Genomic DNA, 16223 nt, shown 5'->3' with positions numbered 1-16223 from the left:
AGCAGCACAATCATATTCAGTCAGCGAGCTTGAATTGTTTGGTCTTTTCATTAACGTTAAAGCTTTTGATCATGTTCTTCGCTCTCATGATTTCGACGCATTTGTGGATCATTCTTCATTAGTACAAATTGTTAAGTCCAAATCAGCACCAAGCACTCCACGGTTACAGAAACTTCTTAAACGTTTGTCAATGTATTCCTTCAAATTAGGTTATTTATTGTGGTAACTGGTGCCCATCATTTGTCTTGTATAATGTATTAATCCTCCACTCATGTCATGATTGACAGCTTCCTTAATCTTTATCACTATACGATCACACCCTCTTTAATATTGACGAATCATGTTAATTGTTTGTAATATTATTGTAACCTTTTGTCTTGTTTTATGAATTATAGTTAGTCACGTTTTTGGAACCATGGCGTTCACTTCATTCCTTGCATGAACTTATTCATTATCTTTCCATAAGATCCTACTCTTTGTGCCACCAAGGCGCACATTGGTGCCGTGACCAGGATCTACTCTCGATTTTGTGATGGATAAGTTAAAGCAAAAAGTGCAGAGCCGTCGCGCTCAGCTAGACAAACAAATTGCCAAAGGAAGGGTAATTTGTGACAAACCGGAACTTTCAGATACAGAGGCAGACTTGTTAGAGGCGACAGTCGAAATTGTGACCACTAAACTCGAAGTGATTGAAGGAATACACGAGAAGATATTGGACAAACTGCTCGGCACCGAGGACTATGGTACTGTATTCGAAGAGTCTGATGATTATGTGATTCGAATAAACGAGGACATTAAGTGTTTCAAAGGCTTTCTTGAACGAAACTGACCACAGACGAACGTGGATACTTCACTGAGTGTTGCCTCCATCGCAGCCGTAAGTACAACATCATTTACGTCGCATAAACCAAAAACTGTCAATTTGCCGAAATTACAACTGATCACGTTCGAAGGGGACATTCTACGATGGCAAAGCTTCATAGATTCGTTTGAAGCTGCCATTGACAAGAATTCAGCATTGGAGAATATCCAGAAGTTCCAATATCTCCGTGCCCAGCTGAAGGGTGAGGCGGCTCTCGTTATCGAGGGGCTTCCCCTGACTAGTGACAATTACACCAATGCCATGGAGATTTTGAAGGAAAGGTATGGACAACAGCACAAGTTAAGCAACGCCTACATGAAAGCCTTATGGTCTCTGCCGTCACCAACGGAAACCATTTCATCTCTACAGACCTTCCACGACAATGTCGAGACCTACGTATGGGGACTGCAGGCCATCGGACGCCCAGAATCAACATTCGGGGAACTCCTGATTCCCATCATCACCGAGAAACTACCCGAGGAACTTCTGAGGAATATTTCTAGGGATTAGTGTTCAGACAACTGGACACTGAAGGAGTTACGTGAAGCAATTCGTAAGGAGATATCGGCCATGCGAGCAGGAAAGCGAGGGGATATAAGTTGTGTTAGTCAATCTAATTCAAGTGTGCATGATTACTCTGATTTCAGCGCCCCCAGAACCGCATCTGCCCAAGCACTTCTCACCAACGCTAGTGACGCGAAATCGCAACCTCGAAGGCCCTGTGTGTTTTGCAAGGGAAATCACCGCGCGCTTGATTGCCAAAGGGTTAAAGACCATAATACGCGCTTGGATATCGTTAAGAAAGAGCACTTATGTTGGAATTGTTTCAGTAGCAAACACATATCCCGCCATTGTGAGTCGCATTTTAAATGCCGCATGTGTTCCGGAAAGCATCACACTACGCTTCACCACGCTACCCTTTTCGCTAATCCGCTGACTCCATCAAAATTCGCTGATAAGTCAGCCACTAACGCGAAACCCGCCAACCAAGTCCATACAAACACCGTGGCAACACCAGATGGTGCACAGACCCTGAACTCAATCCTCCTAAAAACCGCATGTGCGAACATAAAATTCAATCTATCCTCCACTAGAACCAATACTTTATTTGATGAGGGCTCAACTAAACCCTTCGTTACGTCAGAGTTGGCCGACCAGTTACAACTTAAGCCGGATGGGGAGATAACCGTAAACATCGCAACCTTTGGTTCAGAACCAACCACTCAGAAAGTAAAATACGCTGCTGTGAACGTTGAAACAACAAGCGGATCTCACATTAAAGTCAATGCATTAATTGTGCCGACCATATGCGCCCCGTTGAACAACCGCGTAACTGCAGACGTTCTCAACCTCCCGCACATTCGTGGCCTAAGATTAGCGCAGCCAATCACAGTTCAGAACTCACTTAGCATTTCAGTTTTGATAGGCGCCGATTTCTACTGGCAGTTCGTTGGAAACCACGTGCTAAAAGGGGATGGCCCCACCGCTGTTTCGTCCGCTCTTGGTTACCTTTTGTCTGGACCTACGTCACGTGACACCGCAACCTTCCCAACGGAAGTGAGAAGTTTTCAAGTGATGGTTATATCACCAACGCTCGAATCCGCAAACACTGATCCTTTAACCAAATTATGGGATCTAGAAAGCATTGGCATTAGGCCTAGTGAACAAACTTGTGAAGCTTCCGATGACTTTGAAACATTTTGCGCTGAGAACATTGAAAAACGTGAGAAACAGTATTTCTCCAGACTACCATGGAAACCTGATCACCTGCACCTACCGACCAACTTCAATGTTGCCAACGCGCGCACTAGAAACTTGGTTAGGCACCTCCCACCTGATACCATCAAAATCTATGACCGCATCATAAATGAACAGGAACAACGTGGCTTCATTGAACGCGTATTGAATGATGACAACCGATTGGGTCATTATCTACCGAATCGCTGTGTAAAGAAGGATTCGCCTACCACGCCCATTCGCATAGTTTACGACTGTAGTTGTAAATCCGCAACCACACCAAGCTTGAATGATTGTTTACAAAAAGGCCCAGAACTTCTCAATGATTTGGCAGGCATAATCATGCGTTTCCGCCTTCATCCCATAGCACTAAGTAGTGATATTGAGAAGGCATTTCGTCATGTTGGTCTACATGAACAAGATAGAGATTTCACTAAGTTCCTCTGGTTGTCTAATCCCGAAGAACCAGAGAGTGACTTCATCGTGTACAGGTTCTCATCTGTCCTATTCGGTTCAAACGCCAGTCCAGCCATACTAAACGCGGTCATCCGTAAACACCTAAAAGAAAATGACTCTGAAACCGCCAGAGACATTTCCACCAACATTTACGTGGACAACGTAATCAGTGGTGTTGAAAATGAACAGAATGCGCTAGACTATTTCAACTCAGCAAATCAGTTGGTAGAATCCGGTGGTTTCCATCTCAGATCATGGGCAACAAACAGCCAACTACTGAAAGAAACTGCAAAAAATGAAGGTGTGCTTGATGACAGTAGCAACGCATCACTTCTTGGTCTGAAATGGGATACCGACTTGGATACAATTGGTTTCAAACCTTGTGACAGTTCATGTACTCAAACACCAACCAAACGCGAGGTATTGAAATACGCAAGCTCTGTTTATGATCCATTGGGCCATATGAGTCCCGTAACCATAAGATCGCGGATCTTCATCCAAGCGCTCTGGAAAGAAGGTTTGGAATGGGACGAACCATTGCCAGCAAACCTCAGTAAAACGTGGAAATCTATCGCTGAAGACTTGAAATTAGCATCTGAACAATGCAAAATGTCGCGACAGTACTTTCCAAACATTGATTCCATCTCAGCTGAGTCTTGTGAACTCCACGCCTTCGGTGATAGTAGCATAAAAGCTTATGGCGCTTGTGTTTTTCTACGCTGCGGAACAGATACTGCCCTGGTAATTGCAAAAACAAGAGTTGCCCCGACGAAACAACTCACACTTCCACGCTTGGAACTGATGGCCGCCCTATTAGCCGCGCGATTGCTAAAATACGTGCGCAGTCAAATACAGTTGAAAATTACGTCATCCACCCTCTGGTCTGATAGCCAGATAGTACTGCATTGGTTAAAAAGTACCAAAACACTGCCGATCTTTGTTCGAAACCGTGTAACAGAGATCAATAGTTATGACATTAACCATTTCCTGTACTGCCCTACTGCTGATAATCCGGCAGACATGATTAGCCGAGGAATCACAACTCAGCAATTCCTTGAAAACCAAGTGTGGTGGCATGGGCCAGAGTGGCTCAGAACAGGTTCTTTCCCGCAGCAAATAGCTTGCAACACCGATCCATTATTGTCTAATGACACCGCAGAGTCCGATGACCAGGTTGGTATCGGACAGTCTCCTGAACCGGTAAATATCGTCATCACCGCAAAGCCCGATGACCAGCTTGGTATCGGACAAACTATTGACATCACCCGTTACGCGACATTGCGCAGACTAAATCGCATTTCCGCATGGGTCCTTAGGTTCGTTGACAATCTAAAGAAAGCACCCGACCAACGAAATCATGATGCCACTCTCAATGCCAAAGAAATTCAACGCGCAAATAATAAATGGATTCAGTTTGTCCAGCAAACCACCTACCAGCGCGAAATACAGAAAATGCGAATTGAACAGAAGCATGTACCGCCTCCACTTGTCCGACAACTCAAGTTATTTCTTGATAACCAGGGTTATATTCGTTGTGGCGGTAGGTTACATAACGCACCACTCAGTGAGAATGCGAAGTTTCCAATCTTGCTGCCGCATACGCATACTTTCACAAAGCTGGTGATCACTACGTATCCTAAGTGAACACCCATGAGCGCTCCCTTCATGCTTCATTCAGTTTGGGGCGGAATATTCTTCCGACATGACTGGAGCATTCACAGGTGTCACCTGTTCCCGAGGGTGGGCGGGTGGGAGTGTTGAAAAATGGGTTATCATTCTTTGGTGTTTTGCCATACGGGGAGAGATGCCCTTACCCAAGAATGGTGCAGTCTTCAGTTTCAACCTAACCAAGTTTTGGCCTCCTGCTTCCTCACGAAAGAATGACTGGACTACGAGAATTACGCAGGTAGCGCCGTCTGGTGTTAACTTAGGATAACTACGTATCCTAAGTGAACACCCATGAGCGCTCCCTTCATGCTTCATTCAGTTTGGGGCGGAATATTCTATCCTTCCTTCCACAAGCAGCTAGATGTTGGTCCCTTTGTATTAGCATTGAGAGTAAGTTTCCGTCTACCCCGAACTAAGTACCCCATCCTGAGGAAAATTTCTCTCAATTCTAAGACGAAAGAAAAGACAGCGAGATGATTTTTTCATAGTGGTTTTTATTTCAAATTGACTGAATGAATTAATATAATGGTGCGTAATACGATACAACTGATTTCAAGCTTACCGGTACACAGAATATTCAAACTAAACTAACACAGATCAAATTTAGACCATCATGCTGCGAGGCCTTTACTCCAACTTATACATGTATATGGTTGTTGAACGTCCTGGTGATTAGTTTTATTTTTATTTTTATCTTTTATTTTTTATTTTCTTTGCTTCTTTGCACGAGTGCTAGTTAGTGAAGACTTTTAGAATTGGGGTGCTAGTTCTACAACCCTAGTGTTGCTGCGACATGCCCAGTCCCCGAGGACGTTTGAGGACCTAACTCTCGAGATCTTTATATTTTTGGATTATTCTATACTTTTCAGCCAGTTGTGAAATATGACGGCAAAGGTGCGTAGGCCTGAAGATGAACATTGGAAGATGAATAGCTTTTTCCTAAGTTTCACTCAAACAGATGCCATGAAATTTATTGTCTAGCTATCCAGTCTGAATGCTGACTGAAGACAGTTAAAGTCCACAAATTCATTATTTTGGCCTTGGTTAATGCTGGACATGGCCTTGGCAAGGTCGTTTGCCTGGTCGACCTGTTTGCTGCGCGTGTAGTGGTTTACCGAAGAGTCTGAGAACCATCCAACGTGACGTTTTATTTGTTGGTTTGCTGAGGGGTCTGGTCTAGCTAATGCCCTCAAGGAGATGGCACAGCCTGCCCTAATGCTGTGTGGTGTTTCGCCTTCGTCCAAGTTCAGAGTAGACAGGTAGTGTTTTAACCTGTCGTATATCGCCTCGTATGATAGGGGTTTGTCTTCAACTTCTCCTAATTGGTTTATTGGTCTGAAGAGGTAACCGTGGGAGAGGTTTATGTTCAGAGATTGAGTCAGTTCAAAATACTTTTCCAATGCTGCCACCGGGCATATCATTTCATCTTTGCAGCGAAAGAGGGAGAAGACGTTTGTTTTGTCTAGACGGAATGTTTTTCCCCAGGTGTGTTTTATCATATAGCCCGATTTAGAAGGGAGGGACTTTACCTCTTGCGAGAGCATAATGCCAGCATCATGGGCCCGATCTCCGCCAAAAAACATCATTTTAAATATCGCTTGGTCTCGTGCCAAGATATATTTTGAAGTCGGTTTTTGTTGAGTATCTGACAGACGTCTGTCGATATACATGGAGATCAGAGCCAGCTTTTTTATAAAGAGCGGCACCGCCTGTTTTGGGCAGGAGTGTGCGATGCTCTGTTCGTTCTTTATTTGTTTCAGGAAATCAGCGACCTCCTGTGAGTTTGCTGGGTTACCGTTTTTTTCAAAAATATCCCAAGGTTTCTCACGACCCAATTCCTTTTGGAAAATTCGTTTTAGTTGGGAAATTTTCCCCGCTACTGTCCCGAATGCTAATCTCCTGGGACATTTACAGCTAGGATTTTTTGCCGTGATTTCCGGGCAAGAAGTGCTATGCATATATCATATGGGGTGCAGCTTTTTATATCCTTGCCAATTTGTTTAACGAAGAAGTCCAAGTCTTGAAAAAGCTTACATTTGTTTCTCTGATATGCTGTGGCCTGAAAACTGCGTTTTATCGATTGTACCCTTTCGTGCAGCCTTGACAGATTAATTTCAGCACTGGCTTTCTGGAACTGAATTTTGAGAAAGAAGTTTACATTTCACTTTTTATTTCGCTTTAAGTAAGTTGAAACCTTGCCAAATAAAGGTTGTGTGTTATAGTGCTGGAAATGAAACCGTTTTGGGATGGGGCAAGGATACATTCTTCACCTTTGTGAGCCAGTACGGATAATTCTGCATTTCTTTCAAGGTTAGGCCACCATGGCGGTAGGGGTGAGATATGTGGTATGACCAGAGAGAGTCTGATTGGCCTTTGGCATTCTTCTAGAATGAACTTTATTAGTGGGCCGGCCATTGCGTGTGGGGGAAAACAGTAGTAGTTTTCTTTTGGATCCAGAATTTGGGCAAAACAGTTCACTCCCGCGCTGCCTGGTAGAGGAAACGGAGTGTAATGTGGCAGGGCTTCGCCCTTGTTGTCTAATTGTACATTTGAATCGAGGGACATTAGGTCAAAGGTGTGTGGTCCGTATCTGTTTTGTACTATTTTCCATTGATGTGGAGACAACATGGAATCGAGTTTGGACAGCTTGCGTGAGGGAGTGTCGGCCGGGTTTTTGTTTGATTGTACGAAAAGAAGTTTTAGGTCGCAGTTTGCCGATACCGTGATTTCAAATATTTTCTTTTAGTAACCTGTTTAGGTTTATGTCTTTTGCACCTTCGTGCTCCCATGCTTTCAGGAGCGCCATGTTGTCCACGTATGCATCTACCCTTTTGTCTTTTAATTGATTTGAAACTGAGATCAACGTATTGAGAAGGGCTTCAGCTTCTTTGAGGTGAATGGGTCTGCTGTCTTCTTTGGGAAAGAAGTCGCCAATTTTCATCTCGCCAATGACGCCACCCCATGCGAATTTTGAAGCGTCTGAGGCAAGAGTGATTGAAAAGTGTCGCTCTTTTCTCCAGGGAAGCAGACGAACATTTTCCTCAAATATAAACTTCCACGCTTCGATCTCTTCTCTCAGTTTGCCCGATATCGGGATTGGTCTTGAAGATTTGCCTGCCACAGAGATGGCGACAGCCATTTCTCTGATGAATAGTTTTGCGCCTGGAATGCATAGCTGGAAAGATATGCATTTCCCCATAAACCTGTGTATGATCTTAATGTGGACCGTGGACTGAGCGAGCAATGTGTTCATGAGGTTTTTGAAGGATTCTAATTTCGCGGTCGGAATTGAGAAATGCATTTCCACCGAATGAAGCAGAAAGCCAAGATGTTTTAGCACTTGAGTAGGAACCCAGATTATTTTATAAAAGGCGAAAGTATATCCTAGCAACGAGAGGGTGGCGGTGGATGTGTATAAGGATATACCCGTGCTATTGAATTGGGATGGGGATTTTGTTACTTGCGAAGGGCCAAGGAATCTGTCGTCTAAGTACTGAAACGTAGTTATGCCCCTAGTCCTTAAATATTCTGTAGCCTGCATGCCTGTGGTTTGGTAGATATATGGACTCAGTTTGAATCCAAAAGGAAGGGTTGTGTGAATGAAATACCAGCCACCCCATTCTATTCCGAAATAGGTTTGGGAGTTTTCCGATAATGAAATGCCGTCGTAGGCGGATTTTTCGTCTGTACTTGCCTTGAAATCTCCCTTGGAGATTTGTTTCTGAATAATGGGAAGTGTTTCTAAGTTGAAGCTAATTGGGGTTATGAATAAGTTAAGAAATCTCTCATCGTGACACAGCCTGTTTTTGTTGGTTTGTGGAACCATAATCAAGGGCATTACTAAATGTGGTGGATTTACTTCTCCAACTTTCCCCAACAGTCTTAACGACCCATTCTTCAATTTTTCAGTAATTTGTTGAGTGATTTCGGCCTTGAATGATTCACAGGATTTGTGATTGTTGAAGATTTCTGGAGGAGGAGTGTCATTATTATAAGACTTCCCTTTGAAGTTTCCTTTGAAGTGTTTAAAGTATTTCGTTATGTCTACACCGTTGTTTATCCAATCCATCACGAGTTTGGACGAGTCATTATCAACTGAGTCAGTAACAAATTTCCAACTTTCTTTTTGAGAGTGCAACATGCCAGCAACAAAACTATTTGGATCTCTGGGAGGAAAAGCTTGTAGCAGTGTTTCCCAGTTGCTTTCTGTGAGGTCTTCGTTTTCAATTGGTAGTTTTTTCTCGGGTGGAGTGGGGAGGGGGTGTCCCCTGCAATTTTTCCATGTCACTTCGTTTTTCTGTGCTGATGCTTTTATGGGGTCGAAATCGGGGTTGGTTTCCCATTCGGGGATTACCTAAAAAAAAACAACCAAAAAAGAAAAAATTGTTATTATTATTATCATTATTATTATTATTATTATTTTATTTTATTTTATTTTATTTTTTTCTTTTTGCAGGGGACACCCCTTACCCCACTCCCGCGAAGCGTGTGCTTCTGGAGCTTAGGAGCTCCTGGAAGTGAGATTCGGAGAGTCCTTGATTATTTTGGGAAGGACCTTTGAACTATTTTTATTTATCTATTTATTTTATTTTTTTTTTTCTAGTGTCTCAGAGGGAAGGTTCTAATTTCCCCATTAGTTTCTTGTTTAAGAATTTTATCTTTCTTTCAATTTTTCATGATCGGTTATTTTTCCTCAGAATTTGCCGATAAAGCCGCGATTTTTGGGCATTTATCCAGGAAGTGTTCCGTGGATTTACAGACATAGCATTGCCTTGGCCTTGGGTTTCCTCGACTAATACTTCCCCTATAGAAATTGTTCCTACCCCTGTTTTGGAAGCCTCTCCCCCACGTTGGACCATTAAAATTGTTGCCATAGTGTGGTGGAGGGGCCCACCATCTTTGAGGTTGCCAGTAGTTGTTCGGGCTTGAAGGGTTAGAATTATTTGTGAATTCATTATTTGAATCTTGATTTGAGACTACATTTGTTGAGGGCGAGGACACTTTTTTGCTGATTTTCAACCAACTGTCAACGCTGGCATTTATTTTCTTAGCTACATCCGTACCAATCAATTTTATGACTAGCCCATGCAACGGGACTTTCATGTTGTCTTTAGCTCTGACGGCCTTGAGGGCCATTTTAAAGTGTTCTTTCTCGGCATGATTGTGAATCACCGCAGTGTCGTATAGCACTTCCAATGCTGCTATAAGGGCCGAGTTAGTGGTGGTGATCCTGTCGGCTAATGCTCTCACCTGTGCTAGAGCCGTGTCCACTGTAACCTTTCCGGAGGTTTCCTTCCACGTTTTCATTTGTTGCTCTAAAACAGCAAGTCGTTTTATGCTTGTGGCATCCGCACTTTCCTCTGTTTCAGCCTGAAATTAATATGAGCAAGTGAATCCACATGCCTAGGACGATTTTACCTAACGTTTAGTGGTTTAACATTCTGATTGTTACTTTGAGTATGATGGTGTAGAGTTGTTGGCCGAAATTTGTTTCATGGGAGTAGAATTGACCCGGCTTATGTTCTTTCAGCTTCCATTTATAAATGCCGACAAGAATTCAGTCTAAAGCTTGAATGGGCTGTCCCTGATCTGCAAGCGTTGTACGATTCCTATTAACCACCATCATCCCATTGAGCATTTATGGACTTGCAAGTCTGTTTTAACTGAGCCCGCTTAACGCATTTTTTTTTTTTTTTTTTTTTTTTTTTTTTTTACTCCCCCTTTTTTCCCCTTTATGAGCTTCCTCGTCAGGCATGGCCTTTTCGTTTTGGTCCTTCTTCCCTTGGGGCTGTTTTTGCTTATGTGCTTGCGTTGGCGTAGGCATAGAATTTTTTTCGGTGGTGGTTCCGACGGGCATTCCCGGCAGGGTGGCCTCTTCGTTTGCAAATATGATTGCCGCATGACACACTAGTCTCCTGTTGTTCATGTTGTCTTCTAGCCCTATAGCTTGCAGAGTGGCCTGTGGCGATTAATTTTTTTGTTAGAGTAAGAGTATAGCTTGGCCTATCCCGCTGAATTTTTAACGGATCTCATTTGCTCCTAAAAACCGTGAAGGTGCCTGCCGATCCATAAAATCAATTATGCGGCTTTAGTTCAGACTTTACATGAGGTAAAGACTCGATATTTAGTTACCAATCTTTTTTCATAAGGCTGTTTTCTTTTTCTTTTTCTAGGTTGCCATTTATTGATACCGAGATTTTTTAAAGAAATTTGTTTGCTTACCTCTAGGTCAAAGGCTGTTAATTTTTTGAATTCTTGAAATAGTTCGGCCGGACTGTAGCTGTGGAGAAGGTGTTTTTCTTTAAACGAAGCTAGGAGCTCAGGTGCACGGAGTGATGCTTCGATTGCTGTCTCGTCATACGCCCGGACTTTCCCTATCAGTTGTAGCAAGTCCTTCCCGTGAAGGTTAGCGTTCGCGTTCAGCCACAGGCGTGGCTTCAAGCTGCTTGCCTGCTGCTGGTCATCGTGGCACGCCATGTTGACTGTTCTCCAATACGAGTAGAAGTGAGGTCGTCTGTGTTGGCTGTCGACATTTGAGGGGAAAGATTACGTCAATCTTTTCATTCCCTTGAAAGGGTTGACTTGAACCCTCCTGCCTGATGCAATGGTGTGGAACCTATCCATTCAGCGCTTGCCTAGGACGGAGTGCGGTTCACGCCTACCGTTTGTGCCAGGAGTGATGTAACCATTTAATAAATTTGAGGCTCTTTTGCGTGCTTTATGTCTATTGGGCGTTGGTTGTTTTATTAGGTTCCAATCAATCTTGTCCGCCCTATCCGGGTGAATTTTCACTGGGACTTAGAAGTCCTGGATAAGAGGGACAGACCAATTAGAACCGAGGCTTTGCCTATAATTTATATTATATTACAAGTTATTCTCCAAGTCTGACCGCCCGGCAGACTATTCTTGGCCCTTCTGAAGATAAGATTAATAAGTAAACTCTGTGGAAAAAAGGAACAAATTCTGTGGGCCCTCCAACATATCAGAATTAAAACATTGAGATGAGAGGTGAGCTATTTAAACAATATTTAGCTCTTTAAACAATAAGAATCGAGTTCATACCGATAGTCACCCAGACATTTCGAGATCGAGAATTGCTCATTTACGGTACTCTCCTTTTCATTATAGTTCTGTCTGAGCACCAAGCAGACTTATAGATTATGTTTATTTTTGGTTCGAACACCCAGCGAACCTGATTATATTCTCTAATGTCTGATCCACCCAGCAGACTAGACTATTTTATCTTCAGTGCGATCCAGCGGATCTCTGATTATTTTCTCTAATGTCTGACCACCCAGCAGACTAGTTTATTTCATATCTTTGGTCCGATTACCAAGCGAACCACTTATTATTTTAAATACTTTTTGTTACAAGTGAGGTCCTAGATAAGGTCTGCGCTGTTCGCTTCCTCACGAAAGAATGACTGGACTACGAGAATTACGCAGGTAGCGCCGTCTGGTGTTAACTTAGGATAGCTGATGCGCATGATAAAACATTGCATTCGGGCCTACAGGCCACCGTTACATTGTTGAGACAAACATACTGGATTACTAGAATACGCGTAACCGCCAAGTCCGTCATCTGGAACTGTTGGTTTTGTACATTGATTTGTGGTTTACCATTATGCTCAACCAATACGCGCGCCATTACCGACATGGCGTTTGCAAAACGCACATCCATTCCAAATAACTGGAGTGGACTTCACTGGTGAAATGATCGTGAAAACCGAAAATGGTCAACGCAAATGTTACATTTGTTTATTCACCTGCGCCAACACGAGGGCCATTCATCTAGAATTGGTCACAGATATGAGCACTAAGTCCTTTCTGCGCGCTTTCCGTCGTTTGGCTGCGAGACGTTCGCTTCCCCGCTCGGTAGTTAGTGATAACGCTACAACATTCATTTCTAGCGCTCAAAACGTTAAAGATATCATAGAAAACGCGACTATGCAAACCTACATGGCAAACAACAATGTTGACTGGACATTCATTCCGAAACGTGCCCCCTGGTGGGGTGGGTTTTACGAACGTCTGGTCGGTCTCGTCAAAACAACGCTGAAAAAGGTGCTTGGACGCGCGTTTGTGACCCTTGACGAGATGAATACTTTTCTATGCGAAATAGAATGTGTGTTGAATAACCGTCCTCTTACGTATGTTTACGGTGATGATAAGGACGCACTAGCTTTAACCCCCGCTCATCTGCTGCATGGTCGATTGTTGAACACTCTCCCACATGTTATCCCAGACTCTGATGAAATCATGGACCCTACTTACGAAACCAGAGCGACACTTACCAAATGCTCCACAATTCTGGGAGAAATTCAGCGAACATTTTGGATTAAGTGGGAACATGAATATCTCACTGCCCTCAGGGAGCGACATGATCGTGTCAGAACTGGTAAACTGACAAACACTATCAAACCTGGCGATGTTGTACTTGTTCACGCGGACATGAAAAAACGCTTGATGTGGGACTTAGCTGTTGTTGAGTCTTTGATTACTGGCAATGATGGCATTGCCCGCGCTGCCAACATTAGGACAAAGAATGGCCGCACTAACCGCCCGATCACAAAGCTCTATCCGCTTGAAGTTCAGAACCGTGACAATTGTGAACAGTCAAGTGACAAAACTGTTCACGCCAGTGACAAAACCCGCGACAATATTGATAACAGTGGTACCCTTACCACCAAAACTGTCACAGATAACTCGAAAAATCGCCGTCCCACCAGGGAATCTGCAAAAAGAACACTACTGAAAATTCTCAACTGGTTATCTGGTAGTGATTAAGTATGTGTCTATACGCCTATACCATTCGTTTGGCAACTTCATTAACACGCCATTATCAAAATTGAAAAATGGACGGTCCACTATATGACAAGACATTTGTGGCGTATTCAGAGACTTAGTGTTTTTATTTGCATAATTTGATCTCTTTTTAGGTTAATTCTACATTTTACATTTATTCGGATTAGCAGATTCCAATTATTGATGTGTGCATTATAATCATTTTATAATAGTTCTTTAGAGACGTCATTTGACACTTCACGTAAATTCAATCAACATGACTTGGTTGTTTATATTTTGACTGGAAATCATTGAGCATCAGTTATTAGGTTAATCGCCGGATTATCTTGTCTAGACGTGTGTAACGTTAGCTGAAGTGTGTGTTTTGACTGTTTGATTACGTCATGTCTACTCTCCGCATCTTACCTTAATCCTTTGTTTATGTTTCCTTTACCATACATGATGTATTGAGTGTTTATTAAAACTAATTCAAATTTCGAGGCCGGGAGAAATGTGGTAACTGGTGCCCATTACTTGTCTTGTATAATGTATTAATCCTCCACTCATGTCATGATTGACAGCTTCCTTAATCTTTATCACTATACGATCACACCCTCTTTAATATTGACCAATCATGTTAATTGTTTGTAATATTATTGTAACATTTTGTCTTGTTTTATGAATTATAGTTAGTCACGTTTTTGGAACCATGGCGTTCACTTCATTCTTTGCATGAACTTATTCATTATCTTTCCATAAGATCCTACTCTTTGTGCCACCAAGGCGCACATTTATATATAAGGTATCCTTGGCAACAGCCAATAGGAACATCCTGTGCCATCCCATGCCAGGCTCTGTTACATGACAGCCAAGAGATACCAAGGGATAGTTTTGTAGTGAGGGAGATTAGCCTTGGCTCTCGTGAAGGAGAGATCGATTAATAAACATCATAAAGAGATATACGTGTTGTTCAAGTGTTAGGAGTTGAAGAACCTGAAGGGCGCACGCCCATATACTACACTACGACCCTGGCAGTAAAATTAAAGGTGCTCGAGGACCAAAGTTAACTTGGACAACGACAATGGCAACCGAATGATATACATGTAGTTGTAAAATCATAGATAACGGCATCCACGAAAAGAGCAAAGATGACATTGGATTGAATCTAGTAATCAAGATGACATTTTTTATCCTTCTCAGTATCAGCTATATATATCAAATCAAGGATATGTAAAAATTCGAGAAGAAAAAATATTACACATACTACGTCATCCTTTGGAGGCATTTGAAATTATAAATTCGGAGAACTCCCAGGGATGACGCTTTATTGTCGGACTTCGGACTTATGACACCTTTCTCAGAACGTCGGACTTGTGAGATGTCGGACTTTGACTTACGTACGATACTTTTCTCTGAACTCTGAACTTGTGGGATGTCGGAATCGTGGTACATTTTAAATGATTATTTCCCATTGTCGGACTTAATTAGTGGATGTCGGGCTTATGGGGAGACAACTTTTGAGATTACCCCCCGAGTGATGGCCTTTTGCCTTTGGCTAGGAAACCCCTGAGACCGCAAGTACTTTCGTTATGCGCAATGTGTCAATGTATACAGTACACTACATCATACACTGGGACTGCCACATCTATGACATGTGCAGCATACATGTATCTCGTACCTGCATTAACGTTTTAAGCCGTTTTCCCTACTTTCTATTCTACACGCTCATAATTTTTTCCGAGACGTAATCTGAGAGGGACACATGCACAGCCAAATAGACCTATCCTAGCAAAACATGAAATTTACATTGTACTTTATGCATGATAATTTCAGGGTTGGGGGGGGGTCTAAAGTCAGGGATGATTTTTTACGGCTTTTAACCCGCGAGTCAGCTTTTTCAGCACGGCGGGTTGGATGGAGCCTCAAAACCACATTATTAAGCTAATTGGACTGAAACTTCACCATTTTCTTCATTTTAAACACACCTTACTCACAATTTGGAAAAAATGCAAAACACCATTCAACTGGTGTGGTGAGACCACGCATTGATCTCAACTGCAGAGAACTACTATACATCTGTATTTTCAACTTTTCCAAAACAATTTAATTCCCAAAGCTTCTACACAATAGTTTGTGATAGCCTAATTTCTAGTGGTATGTGTCCATATAAAGAAATGACGAGCGGCTTTTTATTGCAGTATGTTTGTTCTTCTTTTGGTTCGTCAGTAAACCATTTTCCTGAACGTGCATGTTTGATGCTTTTTCAGTTATAATTCAGCTCTTAAAGAGGCGTTTATTCGATATTTTCACTACGCACAAGTCCTGGCGGGGAAGACCTTTCCCGCAACGTGGTATGTGCACGCCGAGATCCGACTTTACGCCACCCCGTTATACGACTCAAACTGATTTCCATTATCGTCGGAAAAGCGTGATAATTCAGTCAGATTTTGAATTTTTTCCTTTTTTGGGCAATTTGTTGATAGAAACTACATTTAAACGTGGAATACGAGGTGCAGACTTGGCAGCCGACAGCTGGGTAATGTTACCCTTAATAATACCAATGCTACTTTAAGACGAAATCACAAGTACCCAATAGCCAGGTCCCATAAAAAGGTAATACATCACATTATAAAGTATCATTTCATCATTTGAAATGTGTATTTTGTTTACTTGTTTGTCATCGTGATTCAAGAGCAGTCGTGCTGTGTCGATTTCTT

General features: G+C 42.5%; 2 protein-coding genes across 2 annotated transcripts; both read left to right on the top strand.

The window, feature by feature from the left end:
- The first annotated feature begins 1738 nt into the window (after positions 1 to 1738).
- LOC135493555 (uncharacterized) lies at positions 1739 to 4699 on the top strand. Its single transcript, XM_064780960.1, has one exon. The coding sequence runs from the start codon at positions 1739 to 1741 to the stop codon at positions 4697 to 4699; it is 2961 nt and encodes a 986-aa protein (XP_064637030.1).
- Positions 4700 to 12681: 7982 nt separating this feature from the next.
- Positions 12682 to 13509, top strand: LOC135493554 (uncharacterized). Its single transcript, XM_064780959.1, has one exon. The coding sequence runs from the start codon at positions 12682 to 12684 to the stop codon at positions 13507 to 13509; it is 828 nt and encodes a 275-aa protein (XP_064637029.1).
- The last annotated feature ends 2714 nt before the right edge of the window (positions 13510 to 16223 follow it).

This window comes from Lineus longissimus, chromosome 9 (genome assembly GCF_910592395.1).
Source record: "Lineus longissimus chromosome 9, tnLinLong1.2, whole genome shotgun sequence".
Classification (NCBI taxonomy): domain Eukaryota; kingdom Metazoa; phylum Nemertea; class Pilidiophora; order Heteronemertea; family Lineidae; genus Lineus; species Lineus longissimus.
This window is presented reverse-complemented; position numbering and strand designations above follow the sequence as displayed.

Excerpts from the sequence above, each read along its gene's own strand:
- LOC135493555 (XM_064780960.1), top strand. The coding sequence starts at position 1,739 with ATGTGTTCCGGAAAGCATCACACTACGCTTCACCACGCTACCCTTTTC.
- LOC135493554 (XM_064780959.1), top strand. The coding sequence starts at position 12,682 with ATGGCAAACAACAATGTTGACTGGACATTCATTCCGAAACGTGCCCCC.